The sequence below is a fragment of the Thermoascus crustaceus genome, assembly GCF_041956765.1.
Source record: "Thermoascus crustaceus strain CBS 181.67 unplaced genomic scaffold VTN00scaffold_1, whole genome shotgun sequence".
NCBI classification, from domain to species: domain Eukaryota; kingdom Fungi; phylum Ascomycota; class Eurotiomycetes; order Eurotiales; family Thermoascaceae; genus Thermoascus; species Thermoascus crustaceus.
In genome coordinates this window covers 652,847-666,280 of record NW_027192527.1, presented here as the reverse complement: position 1 = coordinate 666,280, position 13,434 = coordinate 652,847, and the positions used below count along the sequence as shown (strand labels likewise).

Sequence of the window (13,434 nt, the reverse complement as noted above, 5' to 3'; positions counted from 1 at the left end):
TCTGTAATGTGATGTTACGAGAAAGATGTAGCTGCTATAAAAGCCTCTCACGTTGATGCTTATGTATGGTTTCTTAGTGTATAATGTAAGACCTCGCTCGAGGTTCTTCAGGGCGTCTAACGCAATACGGAAATAAGGGCAGAGATTATGCAAATTAGATATTGGGGACACTATGCATCCATTAGACAGTGCTGTATGGTGCCTAATATGGGTATATCAGGTTATGTATGTAGTACAGGCCAAAAAAGTCGAAAAACTAAACCAATCAGTGGTTTATTCAGCAAGCGATTGACAAGAACTGTCAGCTCTTCTCAACGTTACTCGCCTCCCGCTTGGCCCGTCGCTCTTCCCGCCATCTGGGCCCGAATCGAATGACGGCCAGCAGCAGCGGAATCGTGAAGAGCATCATGACGAACGCGATGAAGGTGAAGCACCAGCCTCTCCCCATGGCGTCCAGCATTGGGACAAGCACCGCTGTCGCCCCGGCCCCGAGCAGGCACCGGACGAAGTTGTTCGACGCCGTAGCCGCGGCGGCAGCGTTCGGGTAGATGTCGACGAGCAGTGTGCTGACGGTGTTGAAAGACCCGGTCAGGGACAGACCTAGGAAAAACATGATGATGGAGGGCGCAGCGATGTGCGTCCTGTAGTTCAGGCACCATCCGAATGCAATGACAGAACAACTTGAAATCAGTATGAGGGGGAATGCGATCTCCAGACGGGCCTTTTCAATCGGAAAGTCCTTCAGGTCCGTGTTCCGGCTCTTGACCAGGGGGAAGTCCAGGCGTTTCGCAATGCGGCGGTAGTTGTAGTCGAGAAATTTCCCGTTGATGATGGAGGCGATGGTAGATCCGACCCCCAATGGAAGATAGCAGAGACCTACTTGCAGGTCATTGAGGCCGTAGAGGCTAGGGAATATGGAGGGGATCGACGCGGCAATGTCGTAGAAACCGGCGAACATGATGGCGTTCGAGAAAAGCAGAATGCTCGTGTCTTTCTGAAAGACAATAGAGAGCGTCTTCAACGGGTTCGGGAAGCCAACCTTGCGGGATGGCGCATTTTGGGGCACATCGACTGCATTACCTTCTTGAGCAGCTTTCCGCGCCTTGAGATAGCTGATCAGGGACATGTTCCATTTCTGAGGTGGGATCGAGCCATTCCCGACGACCCTGCGAGCTGTCTCGGGGAAGAATATAAGAAAAGGTACGAGAAAAGCTGCAGACAGGATGACGAGGAACCAGAAGATGGCCCTCCATCCCAAATACTGGGAAAGCAGACCTCCAATGACAGGGCCTAGCGAGGGGCCCATGAGTGAACCGGCAGTGACGAAGCCCATATATGACCCTCGTTGAGCCGGCGTAGCGACATCCGCGACCACGCCTGAGGCGAGAGCAATTGTGGTGCTGCTACCGGCACTTTGCATGCACCGGAGAACGAAGAGGGCCGCATAGTTGTTCTGCAGGGCGAGGCCAACATTGGCACCAATGTAGATGATAAAGCAGATCAAGTAAGCTGGTCTCCGTCCGCCCTTATCAGCAAAATCGCCTATGAACATGGGCGACAGCCCTTGGAAGATCTATATCAAACAAGCATTAGTCATAGCATTCGAACTGGGGAGACGTTCCATGCCCTACCATGTAGCTGGTCAACGTCAAATTGATCAGCGAAAGGGAGACATTGAGATCTTGCGCAAGGGTATTGAGGGCGGGGAAATAGATCTGGGAAGAAAGCGGCGAGAAGAAGCCTGCCCATGATGCCGTGAAGACGACATATCGCTTCTGGGCCTTGGAGAAGACCGAGTACTCGACGATGGAGGAGCGCCTGGTAACATTGGCCTCGAGAGCGGCCCCATCACCACCGGACGGGTCTTGCTGCTTCTCTGGCTCTCCGATGGAGGCCTCCGGGGTTCCCTTCTCCAACGAGTTCTGCTCGGTGGCCGCCATAGTATCAACGACAGCCAAATACCAGACCCAGGTGAGCCGGAGTCCCGTCAGACCATCGGGATAGCATGATGGACGGCGCGAGAGGATCACGCTCGCCACTTATGTCGGGCCGGACAGCAGGCTGGCATGTCATGATAGCGCGCGCAGGCGTTAGAGGCCGCCAGAAGAGTGACCGCTTCAACTGGGGGAGGAAAAAAATCCTCCATCATTGGATCTCGAGCGTGGAGGTCGGATCGAGCGTGCCGAGAGCCGCGTGCCTGACGCTGGGTCCGGCCGTCGGCATCTCCCGCCCAGGGTTCTATCTTTTTTTTTTTTTGTTTTCTGTCTGTCTCGTCCCTCCGGTCCTCGGATCTGTCAGGCCTGATAAGTCCGGTGGACATGGTCATAACTGGAATCGTGTGTTGATCGTCTCGAAGCGATCGCACGGGACCTGATCGACGCTCACCAGCTTCAAGCATATCCCTTCCTCAGAGACCAGAACTGGTGGTGTTGAGGAGTCAGAATAAAAAAAAAAAAAAAAGAAGGTTAGACTGTGCCATGTACAATGCAGTCCATGTGATCAATAACAGTGGATATATCCTCGCCGTTCAGTAATACTGACATTCTACTACTCCGTGCTGCAACTAATGCAGCTTACGTATGTCGTGAGTGGCCCGCATAAGCACAGTCAAGGCCAAGCTTTGGTGTATCATGGTACCATCCCGCCCCGTGCTCATGCGAGATAACGGGAAGCCACAACCTAGGTAGGCACCCCGCAGATTTAGACGTACAAAAATACAGCTTCATGCGAGACGTACATGCGTAGTTTAACCAGCATGGATGACAGATTGGCAAAATTAGCAAGGCCTTCTAAGCTCATGTACCTAGTCAACAGCGCAGGACACCATGTCTGCATTTGTCACCTACGTGATCCACCGACTTGGCCATCCATAGCAGTATCCTACTTCTTTGCTTTCACTGCGTCTCGACATGCCTGCAGAAAGATCTGGCAGAACTCCCATACTTCTGTGTATGTGTTGTACAGAGGTGCCGGGGCAACTCGGATCACATCCGGCTTTCTTTCATCTACAACGACGCCATTTTCTTCCAAAGCCGCCAGGACGCTGTCCAACAGACCTGGCTTCAAACGGAGACTCAGCTGAGCCCCACGCTCCTCTGGATTCGACGGGGTGATGATCGTGAACGGTTTTTCTTCTGGGGCTACGTCAAGAGGATATTTCAACAGGAGATGCTCGAGGTAGCCGGTAATTTCGAGAGACTTCTTGCGGATTTCAGCCATTGAGGACCGGTTGAATATCTCCAGAGAGGCCGCCACGGCGTTTAGATCCAACACGGACGGATTAGATACCTGGTATCCTGCGGCGCCTGGCTGGGGAAGAAACCCTGGAGAATACGTAGTCAGTCGCTGAGATTGCGGGAAAGGGTGAAAATGTTTGCCATACTGTTGTCCATGAGAAATCTGGTTTCTTTGTCTCCACCCCACCATCCGGCCAATCTGTGACGGAAAGGTTCGCCTCCATCGCCCTTCTGCATTTCGATCCGTCCGTGTTTTTCGTGCACAAATAGACCAGCCATTACACCCGGTCCTCCGTTTATGTACTTGTAGTTGCACCATGCGGCGAAGTCAACATCCCAGTCGTGTAGTTTCATATCGACGTTTCCAACTGCGTGAGCACAGTCCCAGCCAACAAGGATGCCTTTCGAATGGGCGTGGGCAGTAATCCTCTTCATGTCGAAGTACTGTCCTGTGTAGTACTGAATCGCAGGAAGGAGAACGAGAGCTGTACTCGAGGCATTATCGTCAATCACCTGTAGTATCTGTTCGGTCTTCAGGATCGGTGTCTCGGGGTCGACGGGCTCGATGAGAACCATGGCATCCTTCGGGTCTAGATTATAGTGCCGGATCTGGGATTCGACAGCATACTATAATCATTAGCATCACTAAAAAATAAGTTGGATTCTCCAAATCACACACATGGTCACTTGGAAACGCTTTTCCCTCGATAATGATCTTGAATCTCTCCTTTGTTGGACGGTAGAAGCTCGCCATCAGGAAGTGCAGGTTCGCAGTCAGGGTTCCCATGACCGCTACTTCACTCGGAGCAGCTCCAACCACTGGCGCCATCAATCTGGCCCCAGCAGTATCTACATCAACGAAAGGAGGGAGTAACTCGTCCTCGTGGGGCACGAAGTGGCCCATCACGCCTTTGATCGCCCAAGTTCGCAGGTACTTGTCGATGTACTTCCGGGCATTATGAGGCTGCAGACCGAGCGAGTTTCCGCAGAAATATATGCATCTCGGATCGGAGGGATCTTCTTCTATTCGACACTCAGTACCAACTGCAACAGGTAATCGCATCCAGTACGCTGGTTTGCTCCCGAAAAGCCCGCAGAGAGCACGTACCTTCGGTTGTCGCCAATGTCTTCCTTTTGAGGTCCTTCTTGGACGGGATGATGAACTCTCCCCGAAAGTGACGGAGGGGGTCCTTGGCATCCATAGCCTGGGCATACTCTTTGCTGTACGCCCGTATGTCGTCCTTGTAAGGCAGAGGGGGCCCGTTCAAGATGTCTCTCACGTGCATCCGGGAACCCATCTTGGATAATGACTATGGTATCCAATCCAAGATGATGTAGAAAAGAAGGAGAGAAACGAAACTGCTCCTTCACCGAGCCGAAGGACGGAGCAGAAAAGCGTCATGTATCACCATACAATTCCCCTGCAGCGCGGCCCCGCGGGCAGCCGCCGCCTGGACCGCGGGGCCGTTCCTCCCGGGCGGCCATTCTGCCGCTGGTCACCGACCGGCATCCAGCCAATGGGGTCATCGCCGAAGATCTTAGTAAACCTCCGTTGCCCGTTAAATAGTAATCAATGACGGTGGCCGTTGCGACTGAATCGCATATCATCAGTTCCCATACAGGACTCGCCGCAGAGCAGCATCTGCTTGCAAATAATGTCTCCGCATAGCATGCTGTCGTCGACCGCCTGCCGGTTGGCGCGACAGCAATCATCCCCCGCTGTGGTTTTCGTCCAGCATTGCCGTCGCGCTTTCGCAACCTCCGGGCCATCCTCGAGCTACTCCGCAACCTCCGCATCCTCGGCCGGAGGCCAAAACTCCCTGCAGTCTATTCCAGAATTCCTCCTTCCGTATAGACGGGCTCGAAGCCAGTTCTCGTCATCCCGCCTGTCGCAGTATCCGTCTTGTCGACAGCGTTTCGCATTTTCATCTACGGCCTCGAACCGCGCCGCATCGGTAGTACAGAACCCGAGAACCGATGAAGATGGAAATCCGTTGTGGATCAATATCTCTCCGCGGGCTGCAGCTGTACGTGAATTCGTTTCTCTCAAGCTATAAATGTTCCTGCTTCATGTTTGCCATGTTGGGTGTCCGCGTTGCCCGTGTTATCCGGCAGATAGGATGCTGCATAATGTTTTGTACCCTGTCCAAATAACCCTGGTCACGATACAATCCTATCTTGGGCTAAATTCAGCACGTACGACCATAGGGTGTGGAAAACAGGGCTTCCCGTCCGCTCAGCCGTACTTAAGCCACACGCCGGCCGGTTAGTAGTTGGGTGGGTGACCACCAGCGAATCCCGGCTGTTGTACGTTTTTTGCATTTTTGCTGCTGGTATTTTCTTACGTGGCTTTTCTTATCTTTTGTTCTTTTTTCTTTTTTCTTGATCACTTCAGGATCGGTGGCAGACAAGCTGACTAACAACAAAACAGCGCCTACGAGAAATCACAGACCCCTCCTCGTCGTCCATATCTACAACACTGCAGGAGAACCCATACCATCACCTGCGGATCACGGTGACCAGCGGTGGCTGCCACGGCTTCCAGTACCTGATGTCACTTGAGCCGTCCTCGAAGATCGACCCGGAAGAGGATACTGTCTTCGAAGCGGAGCCGCCTTCGGAGGCGGAGGGTGCTACCGGTAAGGGTGAAGCCAAAGTCGTGATGGACGAACCCTCTCTGGAACTGCTGTCTGGCAGCACGGTCGACTACACAATGGAACTCATTGGCAGCCAGTTCAAGATTGTGGACAACCCGAGAGCCACGAGTAACTGCGGCTGCGGGACTAGTTTTGATGTTCAGACCTAAGTATAGTCTACTGACGGAGGTCGTGCCAGAAAGAAGAGAGGCGCGGTCGTCTCCGGGGATGTCATATGTTCTGTTCTGTTTCAAGAAACTTTTTTCAATCTCTTCTCCTTGTGTACCATGTCGGATGATAGAGTATCTCGCAATGTGTATACCACCATAGCTACCTAGATATTGTACATTTAATGTTGTTGGTCATTAATGCTAGCCACACAGCTCCCTTACATCTTTTCTCTTTAGAACGGATGCATTCAGAGAAGCTCTCTTGATATTCTTTCTATTCTCTTTACATAAAGAGTGTAGAACAGACGACGCTAATGCCATCAACTTCACGACTGTTTCCTACCTAGTCTTCATGAAAAATTCGCTGTGTGCAAAGATATACATAAAATTAGAAAGCAGTCGGTTAAAATATGACAAATGCGCGCGCCTGAGACATTTAAAAAAATCCCCTTGTTTCGAACCATTACCTACCCCAAACCGGGTTCTAATTTCTCTAGAAATCGATGTAAAATAGGGGGAGTATGAGAAATGGGAGTCAACAAAAGACATGACATCGTACGACTCGTTTTACCTCCTCTCCTCCAGTTTCCAACCCGTTCTCGAGTGCCCCCTTTTTCCGTTCCATATGGTGGTGAAAATGCAGACATTTCGTTGTTTATCCTGGGTCAACCGTTGACTATTGACCTTTTCTTCCCCAGGTTCCCGGATGCTTAGGAATATGACTCATTCCTAGGTTGAGTTCATCAGGATATCCCTTTCCATCTCTCATTGCAGAAGATCAGACAGATCTAGACATAGCTTGAAAACCAAGCTGAAATATAGATCCTAACTGCGACCCGACGTGAAAACCGGCGTATCAATCAATCTAATACGCTCTGGCCAGGTTTCTTAGGTACCAATCCACCAGTCTTCGTCCAGCCTTGGCCTCACTGATGTGGATCAGATCGCCCTCAATGGCGTAGTCCAAGTCACTGGCGTTGATAGGCTCACCCTCGAGCAGGCCACCCTCGACCCAGCGCACCTGGCGGCTGCGTTGCTTGTTCACAAGCAACCACGAGCGCAGCTTCTCCGGATCAACCTCAAGAAAACCGGCAAGCTTCTTCAGGTCCATGGTGGTGTAGAGCTTCAGATACGACTTGACGGTAGGGTTAAACAGGGTGTTCTTGACCTCGTCCATGAAGATGGCGGTGTGGTGGTCGACCGGGTCAATGTTGAGGTGTGGGTTGTCGAAGTCTGGCGGCGTCGGGTTGATGAACTTGGGGCAAGCGGAGCGGAAGAGCTCCTCGAACAGAGGAAGAGCCTCGGGGCCGCCACGCTGCAGGCGGTTGAACTGCTCGCCGTACTTCTCGCGCAGGGCGGAGTGAATGGTGTCATCCAGACGGGTAGGGTGGAAGGCCACACAGATGGCAATCAAGGCGTACATCTGGTCGTTCTTCTTGGCAATCGCATCGTAGCTGTTGCCGCCCTTCTGGAAGTTCTTCGTCCGCGAAACGTAGACCAGGATGTGGCTGAACATGCGGATAGCGTCGGCGTAACGACGCAGCATCATGTACGAGAAACCGACGTAGTAGTAAGTCGTGAAGTGGGCGGCCATGACACGGGCAAACATGGCCTTCTTGTTCATCTCGATGTCGTCGAGGGTCTTGAGGGCAAGGCTGAAGTCTCCCAGCAAGCAGTGGACGCGCAGCAGCCCGATGATCGAGAAGTAACCCAACATCTTGTACAGCGGGCGGGAACCGTACTCTCCGGCGACGGCCATAGGGTCCTCACCGCGCTTGATAGCGGCCAGCTGCTCATTTATCTGTGACCTCTGGATGAGGGAGTAAAGGACGTTCAGGACTGAGTAGCAACCCCACGTGTTCGGGTTCTCGCGCAAGAGCTGTGCCTCCTCCTCGTTGGATCCGCTTCGAGCGACGCGGTTGCGGTACCGGCAGAAAGACTCGAACTGGTAGATAAACTCATCGATAACATCCCACGCCCAGTAGTACTGCCAAGGCACGGTTAGTCAAACGTCCACAGACCCCGCATTGGAAAGAGACAATGAAATCCACAAATCGCAGAACTGCGACTGAACGGAATTATACGCCACTTAAATTCCAGGAATGACTGCACATACAGAAGGAACCTCCAGCTCCACAGGCCCATCTGAATTCAAAATGTAGTGGAAGAGACTGCAGTAGTTATCGTAGCTCGCGAATTTCGTCTCCAGGGTGGCCTGGAACTCCAGCGGGGTCGCAGCGGCGGCGAGTTGTGCCTGGAGATCCTGGGTGTGAGATGCAGCACCGAGCGACGTAGTCCGCTCGAGCTCGCTCATGCCATCGTCAAAGTGCACCTGCTCCCGGTAGTCGTTGACAAGCGCCTCCTCCTCAACATCGGACTCATCGCCCAGGTTGGCGCGCGCATTGGCGCGTTCGTCGTACGACATGGTGAAAAGTTGTGCGGTCGTGGAGACGGGGTGCGAGAGGGGCAGTTGCGCGGGATAGGCGTGGGGGAAATTCCCGTCGTCTTTCGTCGTCTTTCGTCGTCGTCGTGGATCGGGTTTTGAGGCGTTCGGCAGGTTCGAATTTTGAGGGTTTTCGCTTGTTGTAACCCTTTGTGCTTATCTTATCTGGAATGCACAAGGATATGCTGAGTCAGCTGTGACGTGCATTAACATAACTAGTTAACTAGAATAGATCGGACCAAAGCACCATCGATTCTTCTATGCATCGCCCTCTTTTGTTTAGCATAAGTTGGTTATATAGATCTATTTCCCATATCAGTTTGTCTTTTAACCCTTTATCTGCGGCTGAATAGGGACTTCTGTCGCAATGTCATTTTAAAACCGGTGATAAGCAAGCAGCATGACCATGACAGAGGCCCTGCCCGTCTCATTGCAAAATCTACCGTGTATATCAAAGTTTTCTAGTGGCTCAATACTCTAACTCATTTCTATCCTCCAGTTGTTCGCTTTTCTATCCTTCTGTCTTCCTGATCTCGGATTCCCCGGTCTGGCAATACACTAGCCCTTCTTAGAATACCTCTTTGCTGGAGACTCTCCACCTGCAGATATTGATAATTATATCATATGATTGAAGAATCTCAAATACCAGGTTTACGGCCAGGGAAGATATGTCCATAAAATCTAATCACGAGTGCAACAAGTGCATAGGAGAATACCTCCTAAGCAGTCAAATGATGAATGTATACCCGCACCCTGAGAAAAAGTTTCTGTCATATCCCACTATTAAGATTGCGCAGTACATGCCAATATGACCCGTATCCAACTGCTTGTTGAGAATCCCTGATGTACCATTGATATGCTTGAGTTGCTCTGCGGAGATTTAAATTTGCCGGACTGGCGGAACACGGGACCCTTCCGATGATAGAGTCACTATTCAGATGATAGATCAGTCTCTTACCATAGTGGCTTTAGGTACCTGGGTCAAGACATAGTGAGAGCGGCGCCATAAATGATGTGGATGATACAAACTGTAACAGAAGACTGTAGAATTTAAGACCACATCGGTAATATATAAAGCATGAATGAGGTTATTTGTCTGTTTATTTATGGATTGCTGCTTCGTTCCTGGGTGCTGAAACTGAAAATCGAACGAATCTGCCATTTCAGATCAGCAAATGCTAAGCGCCAGTTCTATCTCTGCTACTGATCTTAAGATTGGTACCGTTTACTATGCCTTCAATGGGTTTTTTTTTAAGACGATGCCTCACTTCGTCGAACCATTGAAAGACTTTTATTCGCAGGTTGCGTTGATTCTGATCGTCTACAAGACCCTGGAGCCTTTCAACAAATATTTATGTTTTCAACACCTTCAGCATGCGCAGCGAGAACATTTACCCCCACGTATAATGACATCAGGTTCATCCTCTATTGATGGTAGATTTAAATTTCTTGACAGGGAACTGACATGTCACGACACCTCTTACCACCTATGGCTGAACAGCAGCAAGCCTGTCTACTCTCATCGAACTACCTATCTCCTTACTTGAGACACAACCTCTGCCTCTCCCTTCTCCGAGTGCGCACACGCAATCATCTTCCACTCTTCACTGTCCGTGCCATCTTGTGTTGAAAAGCTCCTGGAAGTGGCTTCACTAGTCTCTGTATCAAACCTGTGGACAGCTTACTTTGAAAGCGTTTGAGGTGCTGTCTGTCCCTTTTGCTGATTCGCCTGTAGTTGGCTATATCGAGGGCCATTCCTAACTCATGGAATTTCTCTACAATTCGGGGGCAAAATAGGAAACGCCCTAGATACATACCTAAGAGCAAACTGCCGATGACTTACTGGTGTCAATCTGGGACAATCCATATTGCAGGCAAATATTCAGCATCATAGAACAGCGAGTTCCCTGTTAAAATCTCAGATCTGACCCAGGTAGATCAGGTGTGGATAGGTATGGAAAAGAGATTTCCGAAACGTTTTAAGAATTTTCGCAGATGATGTCAGCATGATGCTCAGATACCACAGCGGGCGGGAAAAAGAAAAAAAAGAAAAGAGACACGAAACGGCTACCTGGAAATGGGAAAAGGTCATGGAATCATTATAAACCCAAGCTGCTTTTGTTGAGAAGAACCACATCATCTCTCTATCTGTCTAGATCGATAGGTACACAGAATGTTGTCCTTGTATCTCAGTCTTGGCCCGACTTTTGCCTTGCAGCTGGCGGAGAATATCTGACCAACTAACCGTAAGGGGAGTTCCACATCAGACGGCGCACACGTCACGACCGATGGCCCGATCGCATGCGACGGATATTTCGCTTAACATGTGCTCTGCAGCCATATGGCGTCCCTGAAACCTCGTCCCGAGATATGTGGATCAGGGTCTTGGAATGAGAGACATCCTCTCTTCATTACTGGCGTGCATTTATTGTCCTTGGGCTAGATGACCTGCTCGGGAGATCAGCCAATGATAGAATCAGACGATAGTTGTTATTACGCCAGAGCAAAAAACCGGACCTCTCGTCGGCAAGTTTCCGAGGTTGATACCCAGTCCCCGATCGTATGCTCTGTAGGCTTGTTGCACCTACACCCAACCTTTAGCGTAGTCAGGAGAGTCCTCTTGGATAGGCAATTGGAGAATGGAAAGAGCGTTACAACGAACGGAGACAGAACCTCCCGATATACAGCCGTCATGGAACTGGCAGACTGTTCTGTTTTTCTTCCCCGTGCATTGGTCATTGGCAAAGCACGATCGTCCGCGAGCCTCAAGACACCCTTTTCATAGTCTTGCCATCCTAATGGATTCGTAGCGCCTTGTATCGATCTCAATTGCGCTTAAGAACAGCCAGAGGTACATAAACTAAAGTAAATCAAACTGTTCACGGCCAAGGTTTCATTGGGAGCGACATAATGGCAGTATTATGAAGTTCGATTAATAAACAAGCCTAATAAGGGACCTGTGGTGCGATCCACCATCGGGATCAGCGCCTAGGAAAAAAAAGGGACAAAAAAAGAATCAGTTGAACCAGTTAAAAGTCAGCCTAGGCACGAGAAAGTCTAGATGCTTCTGATGGCCTGCCCATGACAACCCAAAGCGGCAAAGAGCCGTGCGGGACGTCTCCAGAGCTACGCATTTGTATAGTCAGTCCCCTTGAAAACGACCCACCCACACACACCGATCCCGTCTCCTTCACCATAGTCACAACAGTAATAGCAGCGGCGTATCGACTGTCAAGAGCTAGTTCATGGACCGGTCACTAAAGGTAATGGGCAGAAGCTGGCTGAGCCAGAGATCTCGACTCTCGAGGCTGAGATGAAGCCAAAATGCCACCGCGTTTTCGCCGCCACGACACGCGATTCCCTAGTGGCTGAGCGGAAACGATTTCTGGTTCCCACTCGGGGGTCTCCTTTACAGAGCGAGGGTCTAGATTAGGAAGGGAAAGGTCGAGTCGAGTCTGTTGAGACCTCTGGCGTGAGCATCTGAAGGAATCCTATGAAAACAGCAGGAAACCTTGCGGCACGGTCTCTCCTACACTGTCCATTCAAGCACTTCCAAGATACTGATGATGACGGCCCGTGCTTTCGACGGATTCTCGTTTCTTCTGCGATAGAAGGAGCGACTGGATGTGCAGAAACAGGTTTGTAAACGATCGAACTGCTCAATAACGAAATAATGCGTCCGCTGACTCGGTGTCTCTGTCCTTTGTAGGTCGTTGTTCCTAGCAGAATCTTCAGGTAGCAGTTAGTCGCTGACACCTAGTCAGAAAGCAACTGCGGACTCGTGGGCTTATTGTGCTTCCTGCTCGGCTGTGTTTCTCTTTTTCTTTCCCCCGCACAGGTGACCGTCTACCAGCGTCACAGGACAACACTCAGTCCCATCTGATCTAGGATTGACGCTGCCAGTAGCACTAGCGACACTGGCATAATCGGAATACGCACTGTTCAGTCCTGGGTGTCGCGGTCATACCATGCTCCTGACTCCTGGCTGTCAAAGATGGACACTGCTTCAGGAGGTAGACTGAGGCCGGACTGCTGCGCAGTCAACTCCAGAGTACGAATCATCACCTTACTGTGCTGCGATCGTCTAGCGAAGGCTGAAAGAAATCGGCAGAATTCGACGAACGCTTGAAGCGATTCTGCATTGTCCAAATCACGTAGGAGTGTGAAGAGACCAGTGCAGGTGTACTGGAGCATCTGTCTCGGGATCTGATTTAGGCCATAGCATTGACGCTCGATGCGGCAATATCTGGCAATTTCCCTCGCTGACTGGAGCCGAATACTCTGTGCATGCTCAGATCGAGGAGGCCGCGTTGCCTCTTTATAATAATCACGTCCTACGAAAATTTCAAATAATGTGATGATCGTCGAGTGGTACTGTATCCTAGGGAATGTCAATTCGCCGCGAGAGTTAATAGGCCCGCCGAGTTTCGATCTCTTACCGCAGAAGCAGCGCTTGAGGAATTGGCTGGTTGTCAATGTCGAGGATCCTCGGCTGATTTTCATACCAGTGCTGCAGCCGGGTATAGAGTTGATTGGCAGCCGTCCAGCTGTCCTCAATGCTCATCTGTCGAGCCTTGTCAAACAACAAATCCTGGATCTCCACGACAATTTTTGTCAGATCGCACAAGTTTGCCATGACATAACGCAGAAGCGCAGGTTTTTTAGCATAGTCGATTTGGTTTGATCGTGGGTATGGGATCCACATGATGTCGTCGTTGAGATCGTCTCCTGTATAAAGGGGGGCGAGTGGAAGGTCCAAATCCGCAACTTTATGGAGAGCTATCGTCAACTGCCTAAGAGGACTACTTAGTCTACCTCGCAGCAGTGTGCGCATGTGAACCCACGAGTTCAAAATGAAAATCCCCCAAGCAGTGAGCGCCCGAGAAGGTTGCATCTCTGCAGATGTATTGTGTCGACTACGAGATAGCGGTCGAGAGGAGGTTGGAAAT

General features: G+C 50.8%; 6 protein-coding genes across 6 annotated transcripts; 2 read left to right on the top strand and 4 right to left on the bottom strand.

The window, feature by feature from the left end:
- Positions 1 to 301: 301 nt before the first annotated feature.
- Positions 302 to 1,940, bottom strand: VTN00DRAFT_234 (uncharacterized protein; the record flags this gene model as incomplete). Its single annotated transcript, XM_069428547.1, has 2 exons — positions 302 to 1,573; positions 1,632 to 1,940. The coding sequence occupies 2 exons, from the start codon at positions 1,938 to 1,940 to the stop codon at positions 302 to 304; spliced, it is 1,581 nt and encodes a 526-aa protein (XP_069290942.1).
- A 940-nt stretch (positions 1,941 to 2,880) lies between these two features.
- On the bottom strand, positions 2,881 to 4,534 carry VTN00DRAFT_233 (uncharacterized protein; the record flags this gene model as incomplete). The annotated part of the gene is made up of 4 exons (XM_069428536.1): positions 2,881 to 3,323; positions 3,383 to 3,863; positions 3,916 to 4,259; positions 4,345 to 4,534. 4 exons carry the CDS (start codon positions 4,532 to 4,534, stop codon positions 2,881 to 2,883), a joined length of 1,458 nt encoding a protein of 485 aa, XP_069290941.1.
- Positions 4,535 to 4,891: 357 nt separating this feature from the next.
- Positions 4,892 to 6,042, top strand: VTN00DRAFT_232 (uncharacterized protein; the record flags this gene model as incomplete). The annotated part of the gene is made up of 2 exons (XM_069428525.1): positions 4,892 to 5,263; positions 5,668 to 6,042. The coding sequence occupies 2 exons, from the start codon at positions 4,892 to 4,894 to the stop codon at positions 6,040 to 6,042; spliced, it is 747 nt and encodes a 248-aa protein (XP_069290940.1).
- Positions 6,043 to 6,459: 417 nt separating this feature from the next.
- VTN00DRAFT_231 (uncharacterized protein) lies at positions 6,460 to 6,756 on the top strand (the record flags this gene model as incomplete). The annotated part of the gene is made up of 2 exons (XM_069428514.1): positions 6,460 to 6,561; positions 6,628 to 6,756. The coding sequence occupies 2 exons, from the start codon at positions 6,460 to 6,462 to the stop codon at positions 6,754 to 6,756; spliced, it is 231 nt and encodes a 76-aa protein (XP_069290939.1).
- A 151-nt stretch (positions 6,757 to 6,907) lies between these two features.
- Positions 6,908 to 8,467, bottom strand: VTN00DRAFT_230 (uncharacterized protein; the record flags this gene model as incomplete). Its single annotated transcript, XM_069428503.1, has 2 exons — positions 6,908 to 8,029; positions 8,159 to 8,467. 2 exons carry the CDS (start codon positions 8,465 to 8,467, stop codon positions 6,908 to 6,910), a joined length of 1,431 nt encoding a protein of 476 aa, XP_069290938.1.
- Positions 8,468 to 12,427: 3,960 nt separating this feature from the next.
- VTN00DRAFT_229 (uncharacterized protein) lies at positions 12,428 to 13,190 on the bottom strand (the record flags this gene model as incomplete). Its single annotated transcript, XM_069428491.1, has 2 exons — positions 12,428 to 12,866; positions 12,925 to 13,190. 2 exons carry the CDS (start codon positions 13,188 to 13,190, stop codon positions 12,428 to 12,430), a joined length of 705 nt encoding a protein of 234 aa, XP_069290937.1.
- Between the last annotated feature and the right edge of the window lie 244 nt (positions 13,191 to 13,434).